Raw genomic sequence first — 15122 nt, forward strand, 5'->3', positions numbered from 1 at the left:
CCCGCTCTTGAGATCTAAAACAGTGAACCATTTTGAACCAGAGAGCAGAGTGAACGTCTCCTCTATACGAGGCAATGGGTATGCGTCCTTTTTGGTGAGGTTGTTTAGTCTCCGGTAATCTACAACCATTCGCAGTTCCCCATTCTTTTTCCTTACAAGCACTACTGGAGAGGCATAGGGGCTATGTGACTCCTCTATAATGCCTGTTGCCAAAAGGTCTTGGAGGTGTCTTTTCAAATCATTGAAATCAGCGGGCGAAACACGTCTTGTCCGCTCTTTGAATGGGACATGAGGTTCTAACTCAATGCGGTGACTGACCCCCATCACACTACCAACGTCAAGATCATGTTTCGAGAAAGCATCTGATGCTTCTTTGACAATTCTAGCCTGTATGTGCTCTTTGAATTGTGGTGATATCGGGCTGTCCCCAAAATCAAGGCCAAGAAGCACGGCAGATTGGTTACTGTCCTCGCTATGAGAAGCTAGCAGGGACTGTGCCTGCAGAGGAGCATCTTCGGGCTGGGGGTTCAGATCAGGGAGTGCAACAGGAACCGCCCAATCAATGGGGGAGCACTCAGCAATAGCTGTTCCAGGATACAGTGTGATGCCCCGCCGAGAGGCATTTTTGACCGCAACTTTAAACTTACAGTGAGACATAGGTTTTACATCAACTATCTGGTCATAGATGATAAACCCCCCTGGTGTAGGTGTGTCCTCCGAGCTACACACAAGAGCCTGAAATTTATCGCTCCCAGGTTTAGTGTGGCAGATGGCTTTCAAAGTATACACCTCACCTGGTTTCAAATGCACCGGTACCTTGCTGGAGAGTGCAACACGGAGGGCTTTGACCTCGTCTGCTTGGGGGTCAGCCTGCTTGAAACATTCGGTATATGCCATGACCCAGTTAGTGTCAATGGGTAGAGTCTGCAGGAACTTTGCTCCACCCTTTTTTTGACAGTCTTGTAGCATGGGACCTAACACATTTGTGCCCACAAGAAGAGAAAACTTATCATTGTACGATTGATCTGGACTAACTAATGCTAAGATGTTGAAACACTTGTCTGTGCCACAAGCACTTTCAGGGAACTGAACTTTAGCCTCAATGTACCCCACATATGGTACCTTTTGTCCAGCCGCACCTTCGATGTCCAGTACCTCTTTTATAGAGAACAGTTCTCTATGAGAAAGATAGCGAGAATAGAATGACTCTGATATTATTGACACTTGGGACCCGGTGTCAATTAAACACCGACACGGAACTTGATCTAACCATGCTAAACCATCACAAGGCTCCCCAATTAGACCCTGAGGAAACTGGGGAGGCACCGTTGGAGCTGGGGCTTCGTACATGCACTGGCTTGAAGGCTTGGAACTGCTCTGACCATCAGCTCCTGCTCGTTCCACAGCAGGAGCTCCTACTGGTTTAAAGGCAAGTTGGACTGTGGACTATTCTGTCGCTGAGCCCTTGAACACTGGCTTTGCCCAGCACTGTGCCTCTCACACAATTTCTTTTGCACTAATATGGCATTGGTTGGGTTTGAACATTGTGGCAACATATGTGAATCCTCCCCACAATTATAGCAAAATTTCCCAACCCTTTTATGATCACCAGGTAGCCTAGCAGGAGTTGGTGGAGCTGGATTGTGGATTTTGGTTCTGTGCGATAGCTTCTGCCTACACTGTAAAAACTGTGACTAGAGGTTACTTAAAAAAGTTATGGCAACAAAGTGACACTTGAAATAATTAAGTAGATTTTAATTTCAAAAGATTTATGTAAAATGTAGAGAAAATGTTAATTAAATTCAAATAGAAAACAAAAGTAGATATTAATAGAATTAAACTGTAAATATGTGTTGGATTTAGGGTCAAAATCTCAAACTGAAGGTTGAAATTGCCCAACTTTACCAAAAAAAATAATTGATATGAAATAAGTCTCTGAGAAAAATTACTTTGAATTTACTAACTATCTGGCAAAGGTTTAGTAAAAACTTCCTAAAATATCCATTACAAAGAAATGAAATCTTCTTGTTTTTTCAGTAAAACTCAAATTGGATTCAATAATTTTCCAAATAAACCTTAAAAATAATGACTGAATAATAAGAGAAAATGAAATGAATTTTACTTATTTTCTGAGTAAAATGAATCTATTTCACAAAGAAAACATCAAAACAGTAATTTGTTTTATTGTGGAAAATAAAACACAGTAATTTATAATATAACATTTTTCTGCTCGTATACACTGAATTCTCATCAACAATCTCCTGATCTCCTAAATACATTCCTCTGCTGTAAATTTGTTTTAGTGTCATAAACAGTTTATCACACAGCTTTGTGTACAGAGCAACAGCAACATAAACTGCATGAATGTAAACCAGTTTTGTAAAAAAGAAATTAATCTTTAGACTGTAATATCAACATGAACCTGAAATTTGAATATCCTTTACCGTTTCCTTTATCTCTGTTACTTATTTATGATTGACAAACAAAAACTTTAGTTTGTCAATCTTTTGTTAAATTGAATCACTCAATATAACTGTAGAACAAAGGTTTTTCACTCATGTACATGGAATATCAATAATGTAAATCAACCTTTTATCCCAATTTGGATGTTTAACCTGAGAAAATCTAAGACACATGTAAGAGGAAGTAACATTTCTACAGCTACAGGACTGCACTTCTGTTAAATTTTAAAGTTGTTTTAAACCAATGTTTTATAGTAACATACACTATAAACAAAGAAAAGCTTCACTAGTGATTCCTCCAATTTGCTGCCTTTCAAACAGAATATTCCTAAGAAACTTGTAGGTAATAAAAAACAAAATTAAAATGAAGAGCACAAATACAGCCTGACACATTGCAGGTCATTTGGGTAAGATATGAATAAGATGAAATTAACTTAAAAACTGAAAAGATAGCTGCATCTAACAAAGACAAACCAAAGGTTTTCAGTGAGCTTACTTCCCTTTCATTCTTTCAGAGTCCTCGTTTAAGCCAATAACTTGTTCTTGAGGCTGTTCACTTTTGGTGAGAGCTTAGCACAATCCAGTTCAAGGAAAAGTTTCTGGAATACTTCCAAGGTGTATTTTAGCTCTTTGGGATAGGCAAGATCGACTGCATATGTCAATCCAACCAGCATTGCGCATGCTCTTGGAAAATTGCCCAGAGCAGGCATAACTCTCACACCCTCCAGCACAATGCCAATGTCATCCTCCTCAGATCCAACAGCCTTGATTTTGTAGATTTTCATCCTCTGTTCAGAAAGATCTTGTGACACACCATCCTCATCAGCATCCTGAAACAACAAACACATGGGTTTTCTGACTGTAGTTGCACACATGAAATATTTCCTGGACACATCCTGTAGCTGAATGACAAATAAAACATGATAATGCCTCAAATTATTTGAAACTTGACAAACACATATGAATAACAAAAACAGAATAATGTTTCTACTTCAACACTTACACTGTACTCTTTGATCAGTTGATCAATGGACTCCCCAAGGTACACCATCAAGCACTGAATAACCAGATTTCTGGTTATGTTATTGCTAGGATTGCTTGGTGACTGAAAATGAGCAAGAATTCCAAAAATTACCATCAGATAAGTGACCATTTATTAAGACAAAACTGTGAGAATTGGCAGTATTAAAAAAAACTGTTAAATATCAAATTATCATCACATGGAGCATTATGTGCGATAATTAGCTGATGTTAATGCACATGCCTGGGTGCTGACAGTCAACACAAAGGTATTGTCAACATGCTTGACAGGTTCAATCTTTAAATGTGTCGTTTTAGTAAATTACATTAATTTAGTCATTTAGTTTTTTTATCTAATTTAGTTTATGTTCGTCAGAAAGGGTTTTTCCTTCTTGGGACAAAACAAAAACCCAGCAATACCTGTACTTGTGTTTTTTTGTTTGTTTTTTGTTTGAAATGTCTGTGGAAAATACCTTGGCTATGATAGCCTGCAACTTCAATCCCATGCTGATCAGGTGAATTTAAGTTGAGGGATCTTCCATTACCTGAAAGGAAAGCAACATTATCATTTTTGACGTTTAGTCAGCTGTGTAAAAACCAAGGAGGAACCCACCCGGGGGATTAATAAAGTTTTATTTTATCTAATCTAATCTAATAACTTTAATCTCAGCCAAACCGATTTACTCATGAACAAATAAAACACTGAAAAAAACCAAACAATAACATTTTTAGGTTGTCTAAGTGACTTATACATTACGTTTAAACTGAGTAGCGAAACCCCGCGGTGATCTGAAAATGATGTGCCGGGAGTTGTGCCGTTCTCAGCGGCTTCAGTGACCCTCGAGCTCCCGGCTTGCTATCGAGCTGGTGGGTAGCAGATGCTCCGAAAACGTCGAAGCACTTTTGCAAACATGCGATATCTTGATAAACCGAGCAGATATTTGATGTTTACACAGCTACTTTCGCGCCTGAAAATATGTTAAAAGTTTATTTTGTGACCCAGAAAGATTACTAAGAGTAATTTTAAAACTTAGTAGCGGCCGCCATTATTGGAAACTGGAGTTCGAAAAACTGACTGTGGCTGACAAAATCACTCACAACTGACCGCAAAACCTTTTCATGAACTTTTAAACGTGGATGAAAGACGTTAAAACTCATCGGAATATACCGTTGATATTTTTTAATACGGTAAAACATGTGGTTAGTTAAAGCTGTTCAGTAACACAGTCGTGAAGGCTTGGAAAGTGACCTTGTGCTAGCAGTCCACTAACTGCCATTTGTGTAAAAATACGATACTATCATTACAGTGATGATTATTAATAAAATTTCGACGTATCATACTGTTTAAAACCTTTACTCAAAACCGATATACGTTATTGTTTAAACCGTGTCTTATATTTGAACAAATTAAGAAGTCTTACCTCTGACAAAATGGAGACGTCCACTCATGAAGCGCGTGTGTCCTGCACGTGGCACAAAGGATTATGGGCGGAAGTGTACAATGATTAAAATGAAAATGCTTTCATCAGTTAAATCTATTAGATTTCTTAAATTTTTTTAGTACTCAAACATTTTTTTTAAATCTACTCAACAAACCATTGCTGAATTTACCCCAAACAAAACTGTGTAAATTTAAATAACTGAACATCTCAAAATTGTTGAATTTTGCTTAGATTTGATTAAAACTACTCATACACGTTTTTACTGAGTAATAATTACTATTACTCTCCTATTAGATTCTAATTAACCCCAATCACAGTTTTTACAGTGTAGTTTTATCACTTTTGGGACACTGAGAATTTGCTGCAGATGAGCTGTTCATTAGCTCTGCTTCTAGCTGCCTGATTCTTTCCTCCAGTTGCTCTCTGGTACAAGCATCCAGCGCTGTGGGAGGTGTGCAAGAATGCCTACCGTCATCTGTGGCTACGAGTGTTCGAGCCTGCACTTTAGTTGAGGTGCCGCTCATGTAACGTCTCCTGCGCATTTCTTTTAACTGACTCTCTTTCTCATGCGTTCTGATTTTAAAAAGCAGCTCTGAGAAAGTGGGAATAACATGATGTGCAGATCCCACTATTTCTTTTAGATGCAGAGTGGCAATTAGAGAGTCATCCCAGCAACCTCTGAGGAACTGCTTTAGTAGCTGAACATCAAAATCACTTCTAGGTATGCCATTACCGTCAACTACCTCCTGCAGCAACGTCTGGAGTCGGCGCAAGTAATCAGATGCCTTTTCTCCACTATTCTGATGAGTCTCTAGGTACTGGATATACAGCTCTTCACCTCCAGTGACATTGCCATAAGCCTTGTCAAGCTCATCGAGATAGTCTTTTGGTGATGCTTGAGACCCAATAGAAAGGGCCACATTCAAAGCAGGGCTAGCCAAGCTATCGAGGAAAACACGGCGCTGCTGCCCTTCGGAAAGGGTAGAGTCATTTAGTACCTGTTTAGCTCTAAGTCGCCATACCCTGTACTCTACCTCATTAGGGGGTTTTGGAGAGTTTCCTGAAAATGAGCGGAGCTCAAAACCAGAGGGAGTGTGCATGGGCGAGTCATGTTTTACAATGTGCTCCACAATGACTCTCTGAACCTCCGCTGGCAAAGGATCAACAAGCAGGGAGTCCGCATCAAGTGCCTGTTTAGCCTTGGGCACATGGCCATCATCACAGGCGGCAGTTGACCTGGGACCTGGTGTGGACTGAGTTTTAACTCCCAAGGCAGGAGTTGAGGTAGCTAACCCCTTATATGTATCATTTTTCCCACACATGTGGCTCACTGCAGCCTGATTTAAAGTCATGGGGCTCACATTATATGCTAATGCCAGTTCGTTTACTTGTTCTCTGAAACTAGCAGTCACATCATCAATTGCTCGAGCAAGGGGGACCACATCATGCGCCAGGTGAAAACTGTCAGGTCCTTGAGGACAGTACTCATCTATCTGAATAACCTCCCAACACTCCCCATCTGCTGAATGTTCTCCATCTAAGAGCATTGGGGTAATGCACTCCATGAACTGACACAAAATAGTGTCAGGGAGACTATCTATTTGTTGAATTTTGACAACGTGATCCAGCAAAGCGAATGCTCTTTGCACCTCTTGTAGTTTAATCTCGGCTTTAGCCCCTTTTAACAAAACAGTGTACTCTGGATCAAAACCATACCTGTCACAAAACTCCATTGTCTCTCTCTGCAAAGCAGTAGATGAATTCACAGATGTCTGTGCATGTGCTTCAGGATAAAGTTAGTGATGCGCTCCAGTCCCTGTTCGGGCGCCAATTTTTTTCCTACTACTCTTAGTTGTAACCAATACGTCTACTCACCAAAGAATGAGTGAAGCAATATGGATAACAGCAGAGGACAATTTATTTAGGGTCTGATGGCAATTTACCATCGGTGTCCAGCACTTTAAAGGATTGATGGACTGGAGCACATCTGTCCTTAACATACCCTCTTAAACATCAGCTTGACACTGATATATCAAAGGAAACTTAACCGACTTTAAATGCAAATGTTTCAACCTGAACAACTTAAAACTTCTCTGGGATACAATGTAAACAAAGACAAGAAGAAGAAAAATATTTCCATCAATAGTCACTTTTCCTAACCAGGAGACAAGTGAATATATTATGTAAAGAGTCCTTTTTCTCAGTCCTGGGGTTGTAACACCACAACCTCCTCAGTCCGTAATCAGAGAGTGTCTATTTGACAATAACCAAAATGTCTTTGGATAGTCTTTGTGAATGCAAACAAAACAAAACAAAAAAACAAATGATATTAGCTGGCCAGCAAAATAAAGAGAGTGTATGGCACTGAGTGCGGGCGTGTGTGTGAGTACTTCGGTCCAAATAATCAAGGTCCGGATGGATGAAGGGATGGCGGCCGCTTGTCCTTTAATGGCACCAGTAAGGCAGCACAGTAGTAAGGCAGCACAGCAGTAAGGCAGCACAGCAGCGAAGCGTCTGGCAGGAGAACGAACAATAGTCCTTTTCAAGGCTACTGCAGAAGGCGATATTCCCCGCTAGCTCACCCCAGCTTGCTCTCTGGCACAGCTACAAGCCACGTGAGCTCATAGCCCCTCCCGCTAGGATGTACTACCACAGTCGACTGTCGTAAAGCAGCCGCAAACCAATAGCAATAAAAAAAACTCAAAATCATTGAAGAACATTTTATAACACCCAATATAGGTATATACATATATACTGAATATCACACAATATCAGATAACCAAATTAACACTGGGTTACAGAGACACAGTGGAAAGTCATCATTGTCACTTTAGCTTAATAATTTTAAAAGCAACTCAGCTGATGATTGTTTTTCCACTTTGTTTTGTTTTGTAAGAGAGACTTTAACTGAGACCAAAGAACAACTGTTACATGAGTCACGAGTCATGTGGTATGAAGCAGCAAGCAGTAGGTACTTAATGTTGCTCCCTTATTTCCTGTGGAGCCCCCACATCGGCTGGATCTGCCTATTGCTCAGGTGCAGAATTTTGCCACAGATGTCCTTCCTGATACCCTTATGTGCTCGCTATGTCTCAGGCCTCAGTCACACAGGCTGAGAGACCTGTTGGCGACCATCTGGCAGCCGCTGATCATGAGGGGGAAAATGTGCACCTCCTGACTAGTTGTGGATCATTTCTTCGGGTTTTCCTGCCAGTCACTAGCATGAAATGGATCACAAAGATGTACATGATGCTGCACTGAAAGGCCTGTTGCAAATGCTTTGGATGGCAGCAGATTCCCACCTTTGTTGTCTGTAGCTTGCATGGAAGACACTAACTTGTCTGTGAACACTTGCTAATTCCTCTCTGAGCTAAAATGAAACAGTGTGATGCAAACTGGAAACGGAGACCATTTGTCTTCAAAGTAAAAGTTGTCCTTATCGCTGCAACCAACACATCCCAAAAGGCACAGATTTTCTTCGAAGGAAAACATTCTCCACTGCTTGGTGAGTAGTTTGTGTCTGCAGACAAGTTGGCGTCTCCCATGCAAACTACTGGGTGACAATAGCAGTTCCAAGGAACTTTTCAGTTCAGCACCATATACACCTCTTTCACCAGTTCATGTGACCAATTTCAGGTTAGCAAATGCCAACAACCTCCAGCAACTGAATTTTTCCTTTTTTTCTGATGACCAGTAGCTACCAGGGTGGGTCACTGACAACTGTGTGGGGCTTTAGCATTTGATTTCAAAGTGACTGCCAGCAGCCATCATTTACTATTGACAACCAGGGGAATGCACATTTTTCCTGGTGGTTGCCAGATGCTAGCCGACGGGTCTCTAGGCCTGTGTGTTCTGAGCGCTAAGACAGCACACAGTCTTCCATAAATCCATCATGTATTGCTTATATGCTCTTTTTTGTTTGTTTTTGTACATAAAAGGCATATGTATATGCCATGCAGTTTGAGAGTTTTGATAGTGATAGTGGACGAAGTTGATTATTTTTGGACAGGTCGCTATTTAAGCCGGTTTCTGGTCTATGTGCTAAGTTAAACTAGCTGGAGGCTGTCTGTGGTTTCATATTTACTGTAGAGGCTCACGAGGGTCAGTAGTGTTAATATAAGTGGATTAGTGAACTATTCAAGATGACTATCTAAATCTTCTAAATGTAAATATTGAATTTCAGTCATTCAAACCGTTGCGCACCTGAAAAGCTTCCTACTGGCCTCTAAACTTCCTCCATCAGTACAGCGAGGAAAAATACGGCTCCAGTGGAGATAATTTCAGAACTAACTGGTGCACAGTATTGCTGTAATCTTTTTACCATTGACCTGTTGAGATCTCTGTCTGAATGCCGTCCAGTACTTGAATTATCCATGACATCACAGGCCACGTACAAACTCGTGTCCATTTTCTCACTTGACAGGCAGGTTCTTATGTGTCATGCCCCACCCTCCTAGTAATAGCATGAGATAAGGTGCAATAAACACTAACTCCATAATAGCACTCAAAGGCCATGCCTAGTAGCTCTATATAACACTCGAGCAGTACAAAGCACTGTCGTTGACACTGTAATGGCCACATTAACAATCATTACACAGCCATTGGTTTTTAGAACCGCTTACTGCCACTGAGCTCATGTATCATAACAGTGTGTTCAACATTAGCCTCATCATAGCGGCGAGAGGTTTTTTTGTGTTGACTGGGCAGCTTCAAGTTAGCTTTCTGCTTCTCGCCAATTTCCACTCCGCCTCAATTTGCTACTCTCCTCTTCCTGTGTTTTCTTTGTTTGATCTGCTCCTTTCACCACTACAATCAGTGATAGTCATCCTCAAACGGCCTCTTTCCTTTGCACCCTTCACTCTGCCTCCCCGAGTTCCTCTCACTGCTCATTTCCTCACTACCAAGATGTTTTCTTGGTGAACAGCTATTATTTAGTCTTGTCTCCCTCCCTCCCGCCCTCCTCTCCCTCTTTCTCTTAGTGGCACTGTTTTCTTCTCCCAGAATGCTTGAGAGAATTGGCCCATGTTCTTTTGCATTATGCAGTTGAAAGTCAATTTTCCTCACAATACCAGCTTATCTCATTCATTTGTTGGAAACAGCAGATATGAAAAAAAATTCTTTCTAAACACCATCAGTCCAGCAGCTTAATGGTGATGAAGTTGGGGAGATGGGATTCTTTTTTTCTTTCTGCATTCACCTTTGAGACTAAAGGATGGGCAGATGATGAGTTAGGAGAGCGGGGACTGAGTTATTCTCTCTTATTCTGTCTCTTGTCTACAAGGTGGGGTCAAATGATCTGTGAGATTTGAGTGCCAGCTGCTAAGATGGAGGAAACTTTAGCTTTTAATAGCGGATAAACTATAGCTCAGCCCAGACTGCATCCACTTTCCTACCTGTGCAACAGGATCCAGTAGCTCAAGACCATATTTACCAAGTCAGGTACATTTTCAGTCGTGTGAGGACATGCTTGAAAAACTATAATAACATGACATTCACAAAAACATAGATTCTGCACTGTATAGATGTGCAGTCAAATATGAGCGAATGTGCGGCATTGACCATGTTACCTCATTGTTCACCCACATGAGATATTATTGCATTAATATGAACCATGGCACTGGAACTAAGTGAATATGTCAGATGTCATACCGTTATTCTACATATAAAAGTGTCAAACCACGGCTGGAATGACGGTGGGAAAGTGTTTTACCTTAACGTGATCAGTTTTCATCCGAGACTACAATAAGAGAAGAAGGGTGCATCAAGCTTTGTTCACTGAAACACAGAAAAACAGCTTTTTAACAGATCCAGGAGTTGCTAACAAAGAACCCAACGCCACAGCAGTTCTGTCAAAGCGGCAGCTCTCTGAAACATCATCATGCTGGGATGATTTGAGTTATTAGATTTGGTTCAAATATGTCCTTGACTGGATGCTGCCATTAATCAAAACTTAGGTAATTCTAATAATTAGAATTATTTCGTTTAATACGATTAGAACAAATATGAAATCTCCACAAGTGTTTTGTTTTTGTGATCCTGCATGCATATCCTGCCGTCCAAGTTTTTCTTAGTTTGAACAGAATAAAAGTTGTTGCAGTCGGTAAATAAAACACAGCTTCTAATTGTTTGCTTTAGTACAAAGAGCTCTTTTTGCCCTGCAAAAATCATACAGCACTTCAGAATCAGCATGTTGTCTTAAATAAATGAGCCTTTTTTTTATTGATAGAATTTCTTCTTCATAATCCTATTTTTCCCTTGGTCTTATGCAATATGAATAATGCTGGTTCCATTCACTTAATGTGTTTTGCTGATTTTGCATGTAACAAAAGGCAATTAAATGATAAGCAGAAATTTCATTTGAATTACAGGAAGTGACTGTCAGCTCCTCATGCAAATTCACACATCTGCACAAGAAGCAAAAAAAAAAAAAAAAAAAAAACACAAACAAGTGAACATCAGCAGTGTTGCAGGAGGGAACTTTTCAACTCTTCTCATTCTACTTATGAATACAAAAAAACCCATTAATCTTTATTCACAGTGTGCTGTCCATGGTTCTGGTGGTTTCCAGTGATCAGTGTTAATTATTGCATGGTGTGCTGGTCACGTTGGTGTTGTAAATTTGCCTTATTCTAGCCTTTTGCTCTTCATGTCATATAATCCATTTACTAACCCTCCGTCTTTAATTTTCTCTCTGAACATCCGCTCACTACTCCAGCGTCCATTGTAGCCCAGAAGTGGTGGTGTCAAATGCAGCCATGTATGGATGGGGAGGAGTGTAAGGTCCTTCCTGACCTGACCGGTTGGTCCTGCAGCACTGGCAACAAAGTCAAAACCACCAAAGTAAGAAGAATGCATTTGTCTGTTTGTCTACACCTGCCTGCTCTCTCTCTCTCTCTCTGATGTGAAATCACTGATCAACGCTTCTCCTTTTCATGGATTTCTTACCTGTGTTTTTTGCGCTTCTGCACCGTGACCTACGTGCAGTGTGTAACTCTAATTATAGCGTAGCCTTTGAAATCTTTTCATCAGCGTGCTACAACAAAGCGTGTAAAATTATCAGTGCTCACATCAAAAAGTCCCACGAGAATCATGTGATGCCCAAAAAAACAAAACAAAAAAAAAAAAAATGCATGTATTACCAACCTAACTAACATTTGATGTAGATAGATATGACCTTGATCTTCAATTCAATTGATTTGTTTTGTCTGTGAAACATCTTGCTTGAATTAGTGTTGAGTAAACAAACTTTCAACTTGATGACTCTTGCTAGTGTTCGTATTGTATACGCCAGTATATGAAAAGAAAAAACTCAGAAGGGCTTCCCAAGAAAATTAAAGTTGATCTTGTAAACAGAGATTGTTTGGATCTTCAAAATGCCCACAGAAGACCGCAGTCTAATTTAATCACTTATTTCAGAGATCATTATAAATTACAAAGAAAATACAGCGCTAATCAACAGGCAAGCCTCCAGGTGATTGTTTGTGGAGCTCCTGTAGCCGTATCTCTTCAGGTAAGACGAATCAAAAAGAACAAAAAACAAAAACAACCATCACAGTAAACCCGAGACCTCTGTACAGTCTACCCCACACAACCGCCATGTGATGTCGAGTAAACTGATGCTATTCATATGAGATAAATTGATTTAAATGAGGGCCCTCCATGGCCCTTTGTAATCTGCTGAAGTGTGAAAGTTAATTTGTGGGTCTGACGACCGGGCAGTGTGTGTGCATGCGCCAGAGTGCGTGCCGTGGGATGGAGCAGGTGTTTATTTACAGGTGAAATATAAAAAGAGAAACAGTTGGACGGGAAAGCGGCGCAGGCGCCATAAGACTAATTGCTCAAGAGATGGCATAACAGAACAACATCTGTCGCATTCATTAGAATGCATTATGGCTGGGGCCTTCCACAGAGGCTTCACAATTAAGAGTCGTAATTAAATTGGTGAGTGGGGTAGACTGAGGAACAGAGGCACTGCCGAGCTCAGTCACAGGCAGTGGAATTAATGACCCTGGGCCTAACACCAACTCTGGGACTGATAGGTGCAATTATCCCTGTTTTGTTGCACGTTGCCGTCTCTCTTCTTCTTCACTCCCTTCCTCTCCTTTTTGTCCCTCCTACCTTGTCTGATGAGGCCTTTAAGCTAACTGCATCAGTGGACATTAATTGTGAATTTGCAAGGTGCTTTGGGACTGGCGAGCAGTTACTTGGAGACTTGGTGGCAGATGTCACTGTAGATAGTTGCAATGAGACATCGATTCCTTGGCAACTGCTCACACGGCCCTGCTCTCTTACTTTCTCTGCAGCTCTGCTCTTTAACTGGGTCTCTCTTTATTCCTCTGACCTCCTTGTACCACCTCAGCATATTATTCACCATGATGATCAGTATATGTCAATCTTTCTTTCACTCCCACACGGCGTAGGTGTGTTGTAGAAAGATGCATAGATTGCCTGACTGAGGCATCATCATTTAACAAGAAACAGCAAAAACACCACACCATGAGATCTGTATTTTCATTCTTACTTAATGTAGTTTTATTTGCAGGAGTGGAACAAGCAGAATTAATATTTTATGCATGAACATATCTGGTCATTATACAGCATAAACACACACCGCACTGGGTTTGCTGGGAAACAAGTTCTTTACATCTGCAATTACACTCCTTCAGCTCTCTGTTCAAGTGTAAACAAACCATTGCAGCTCCAAGACATGTGAAATTCAGCTTAACCAGTTGAGACACTGTTGGTTCTTGCAATCAGACCACCGGCTAGACTGCCAACAAGCTCTTTTGGTCCAATGAAAAGGACACAGAGGCTGAAATACAAAGGAAATTGTTTGACTTTAAATATTCACCCCTGACATCCGATTGTCTCTTTCAAATAGAAACATTTGTTCAGCCACTGTGAAGCACTTCATGTGATTAGATGTCTCTGCGACCCTGATTCTCTTCTCTTCTCTCTCTTTTTTTTCTTTTTAGGTCACCCGATAGCAAGAGAGCCACCGAGCCATGAGGAAACATGAAGCTTTCCATGTGGAAAGGATGGATGACTCACACATATTGTATTTACTGTAAGATGCGGGAAAGGAAAGGACTGCTGTCAAGATATCCATCACAAAATAATGGGATCAAACGTACTCATCACAAACTATGTTCACTTGGCAACATGGAGCCACGTGTACAGCATATGTAATATGCTGGTTGTTGAGACCAATGGACTACAATCAGGGTACCAGTGGACAATAAGGCGACTCTTTTTTCCAATAATGAACAGTTTGGATTAATCAGAAACGTTTGATTTCAAACTCCAATTAAGCATTTCAAAGTATATATTTCAACAAAGCTTTCTGGGACGAGCGTAAGATGTGAACTAGAGGCGGCGCTGAGAGTGTTGCTGGACACGGTTCAGACCTGTTGAACATATACTGGAAACACTGGCGGCAGTCTGGATGGGTACATGAGAGTTAGCAGCTTATAACTAGCAAATAGCAAATTAGATTTAAACGGCTCTTGTGGGTCAAGTCACTACCACAAAGACTGTTTTGCGGGAGTCATTTTGCAGTTCTAATTAGGAATTGCAATAGGATCATAACAACATATTAAAAATTCATGTAAGATATTTGCACTAGTCGAAGCCGTTTGGGAATGTTTTGTTTTTCTAGATATCTCTCATCTTTTTGCTGTGGATGTCACATGAAACTGAAGGTGAGCATTTTGTAAAGTGTCTGACACTTGAAGTAGATAAATATGTATATCACACCTCACTCATTCTGAGTAGTTATTTGTTTAAAAAAAAAGGCTCAGACTGTCGAGCTTCACTTACATACAGCTTGGTACAATATGAACTATTAAAGTGTGATTCATCCGTCTCATTTTTTTGCCCAGAGAAATTTTCCAGGCTCGGCCTTCAGAGTTATATATCTTTGATCTGTTTTATTCGGTACTGCGACATCTCTTATTTTGACTGTTGAAAGGGGGACCATAAATGCTCAAACAAGTGTGACCTGTTCTAATGTTGTTATTTCTTTCTTCCTTCTTTTTTTTTCCTTGCTGAAAATGTTTTCCAAATATTCTGGTTCTTAATCTTTAAAAGCACCACAGATACAAACCCACCGCACGATGAGGTTTCTTTTTAGCTTCTTTTTATTAGACGTGTTAGTTTTTTTGCACGCACGTTGCCTATCCGGTCGTTAAGTCTGACG

The 15122-nt window shown here is 40.5% G+C and overlaps 1 protein-coding gene and 1 long non-coding RNA gene across 3 annotated transcripts in view; one reads left to right on the forward strand and one right to left on the reverse strand.

Moving 5' to 3' along the window:
- The window catches only part of tafa4b (TAFA chemokine like family member 4b), a 49260-nt gene extending 34467 nt beyond the window's left edge, over window positions 1-14793 (forward strand). For both annotated transcript variants that reach the window (XM_080891552.1, XM_080891553.1), the window contains exons 5-6: window positions 11640-11764; window positions 13900-14793. In XM_080891552.1, the coding sequence (XP_080747678.1) occupies window positions 11640-11764; window positions 13900-13911 (137 nt within the window). In that variant the 3' untranslated portion in view covers window positions 13912-14793. The remainder of the gene's footprint in view (window positions 1-11639; window positions 11765-13899) is intronic.
- LOC308402595 lies at window positions 2168-5240 on the reverse strand. The gene is made up of 4 exons (XR_013972780.1): window positions 4904-5240; window positions 3956-4027; window positions 3466-3567; window positions 2168-3292 (listed from the first exon to the last, which is right to left on the reverse strand). It is a non-coding gene; the product is annotated as an uncharacterized lncRNA (long non-coding RNA).
- Window positions 14794-15122: the final 329 nt, after the last annotated feature.

Source organism: Rhamphochromis sp. 'chilingali', assembly GCF_963969265.1.
Source record: "Rhamphochromis sp. 'chilingali' genome assembly, chromosome: 9".
In the NCBI taxonomy this organism is placed as follows: domain Eukaryota; kingdom Metazoa; phylum Chordata; class Actinopteri; order Cichliformes; family Cichlidae; genus Rhamphochromis; species Rhamphochromis sp. 'chilingali'.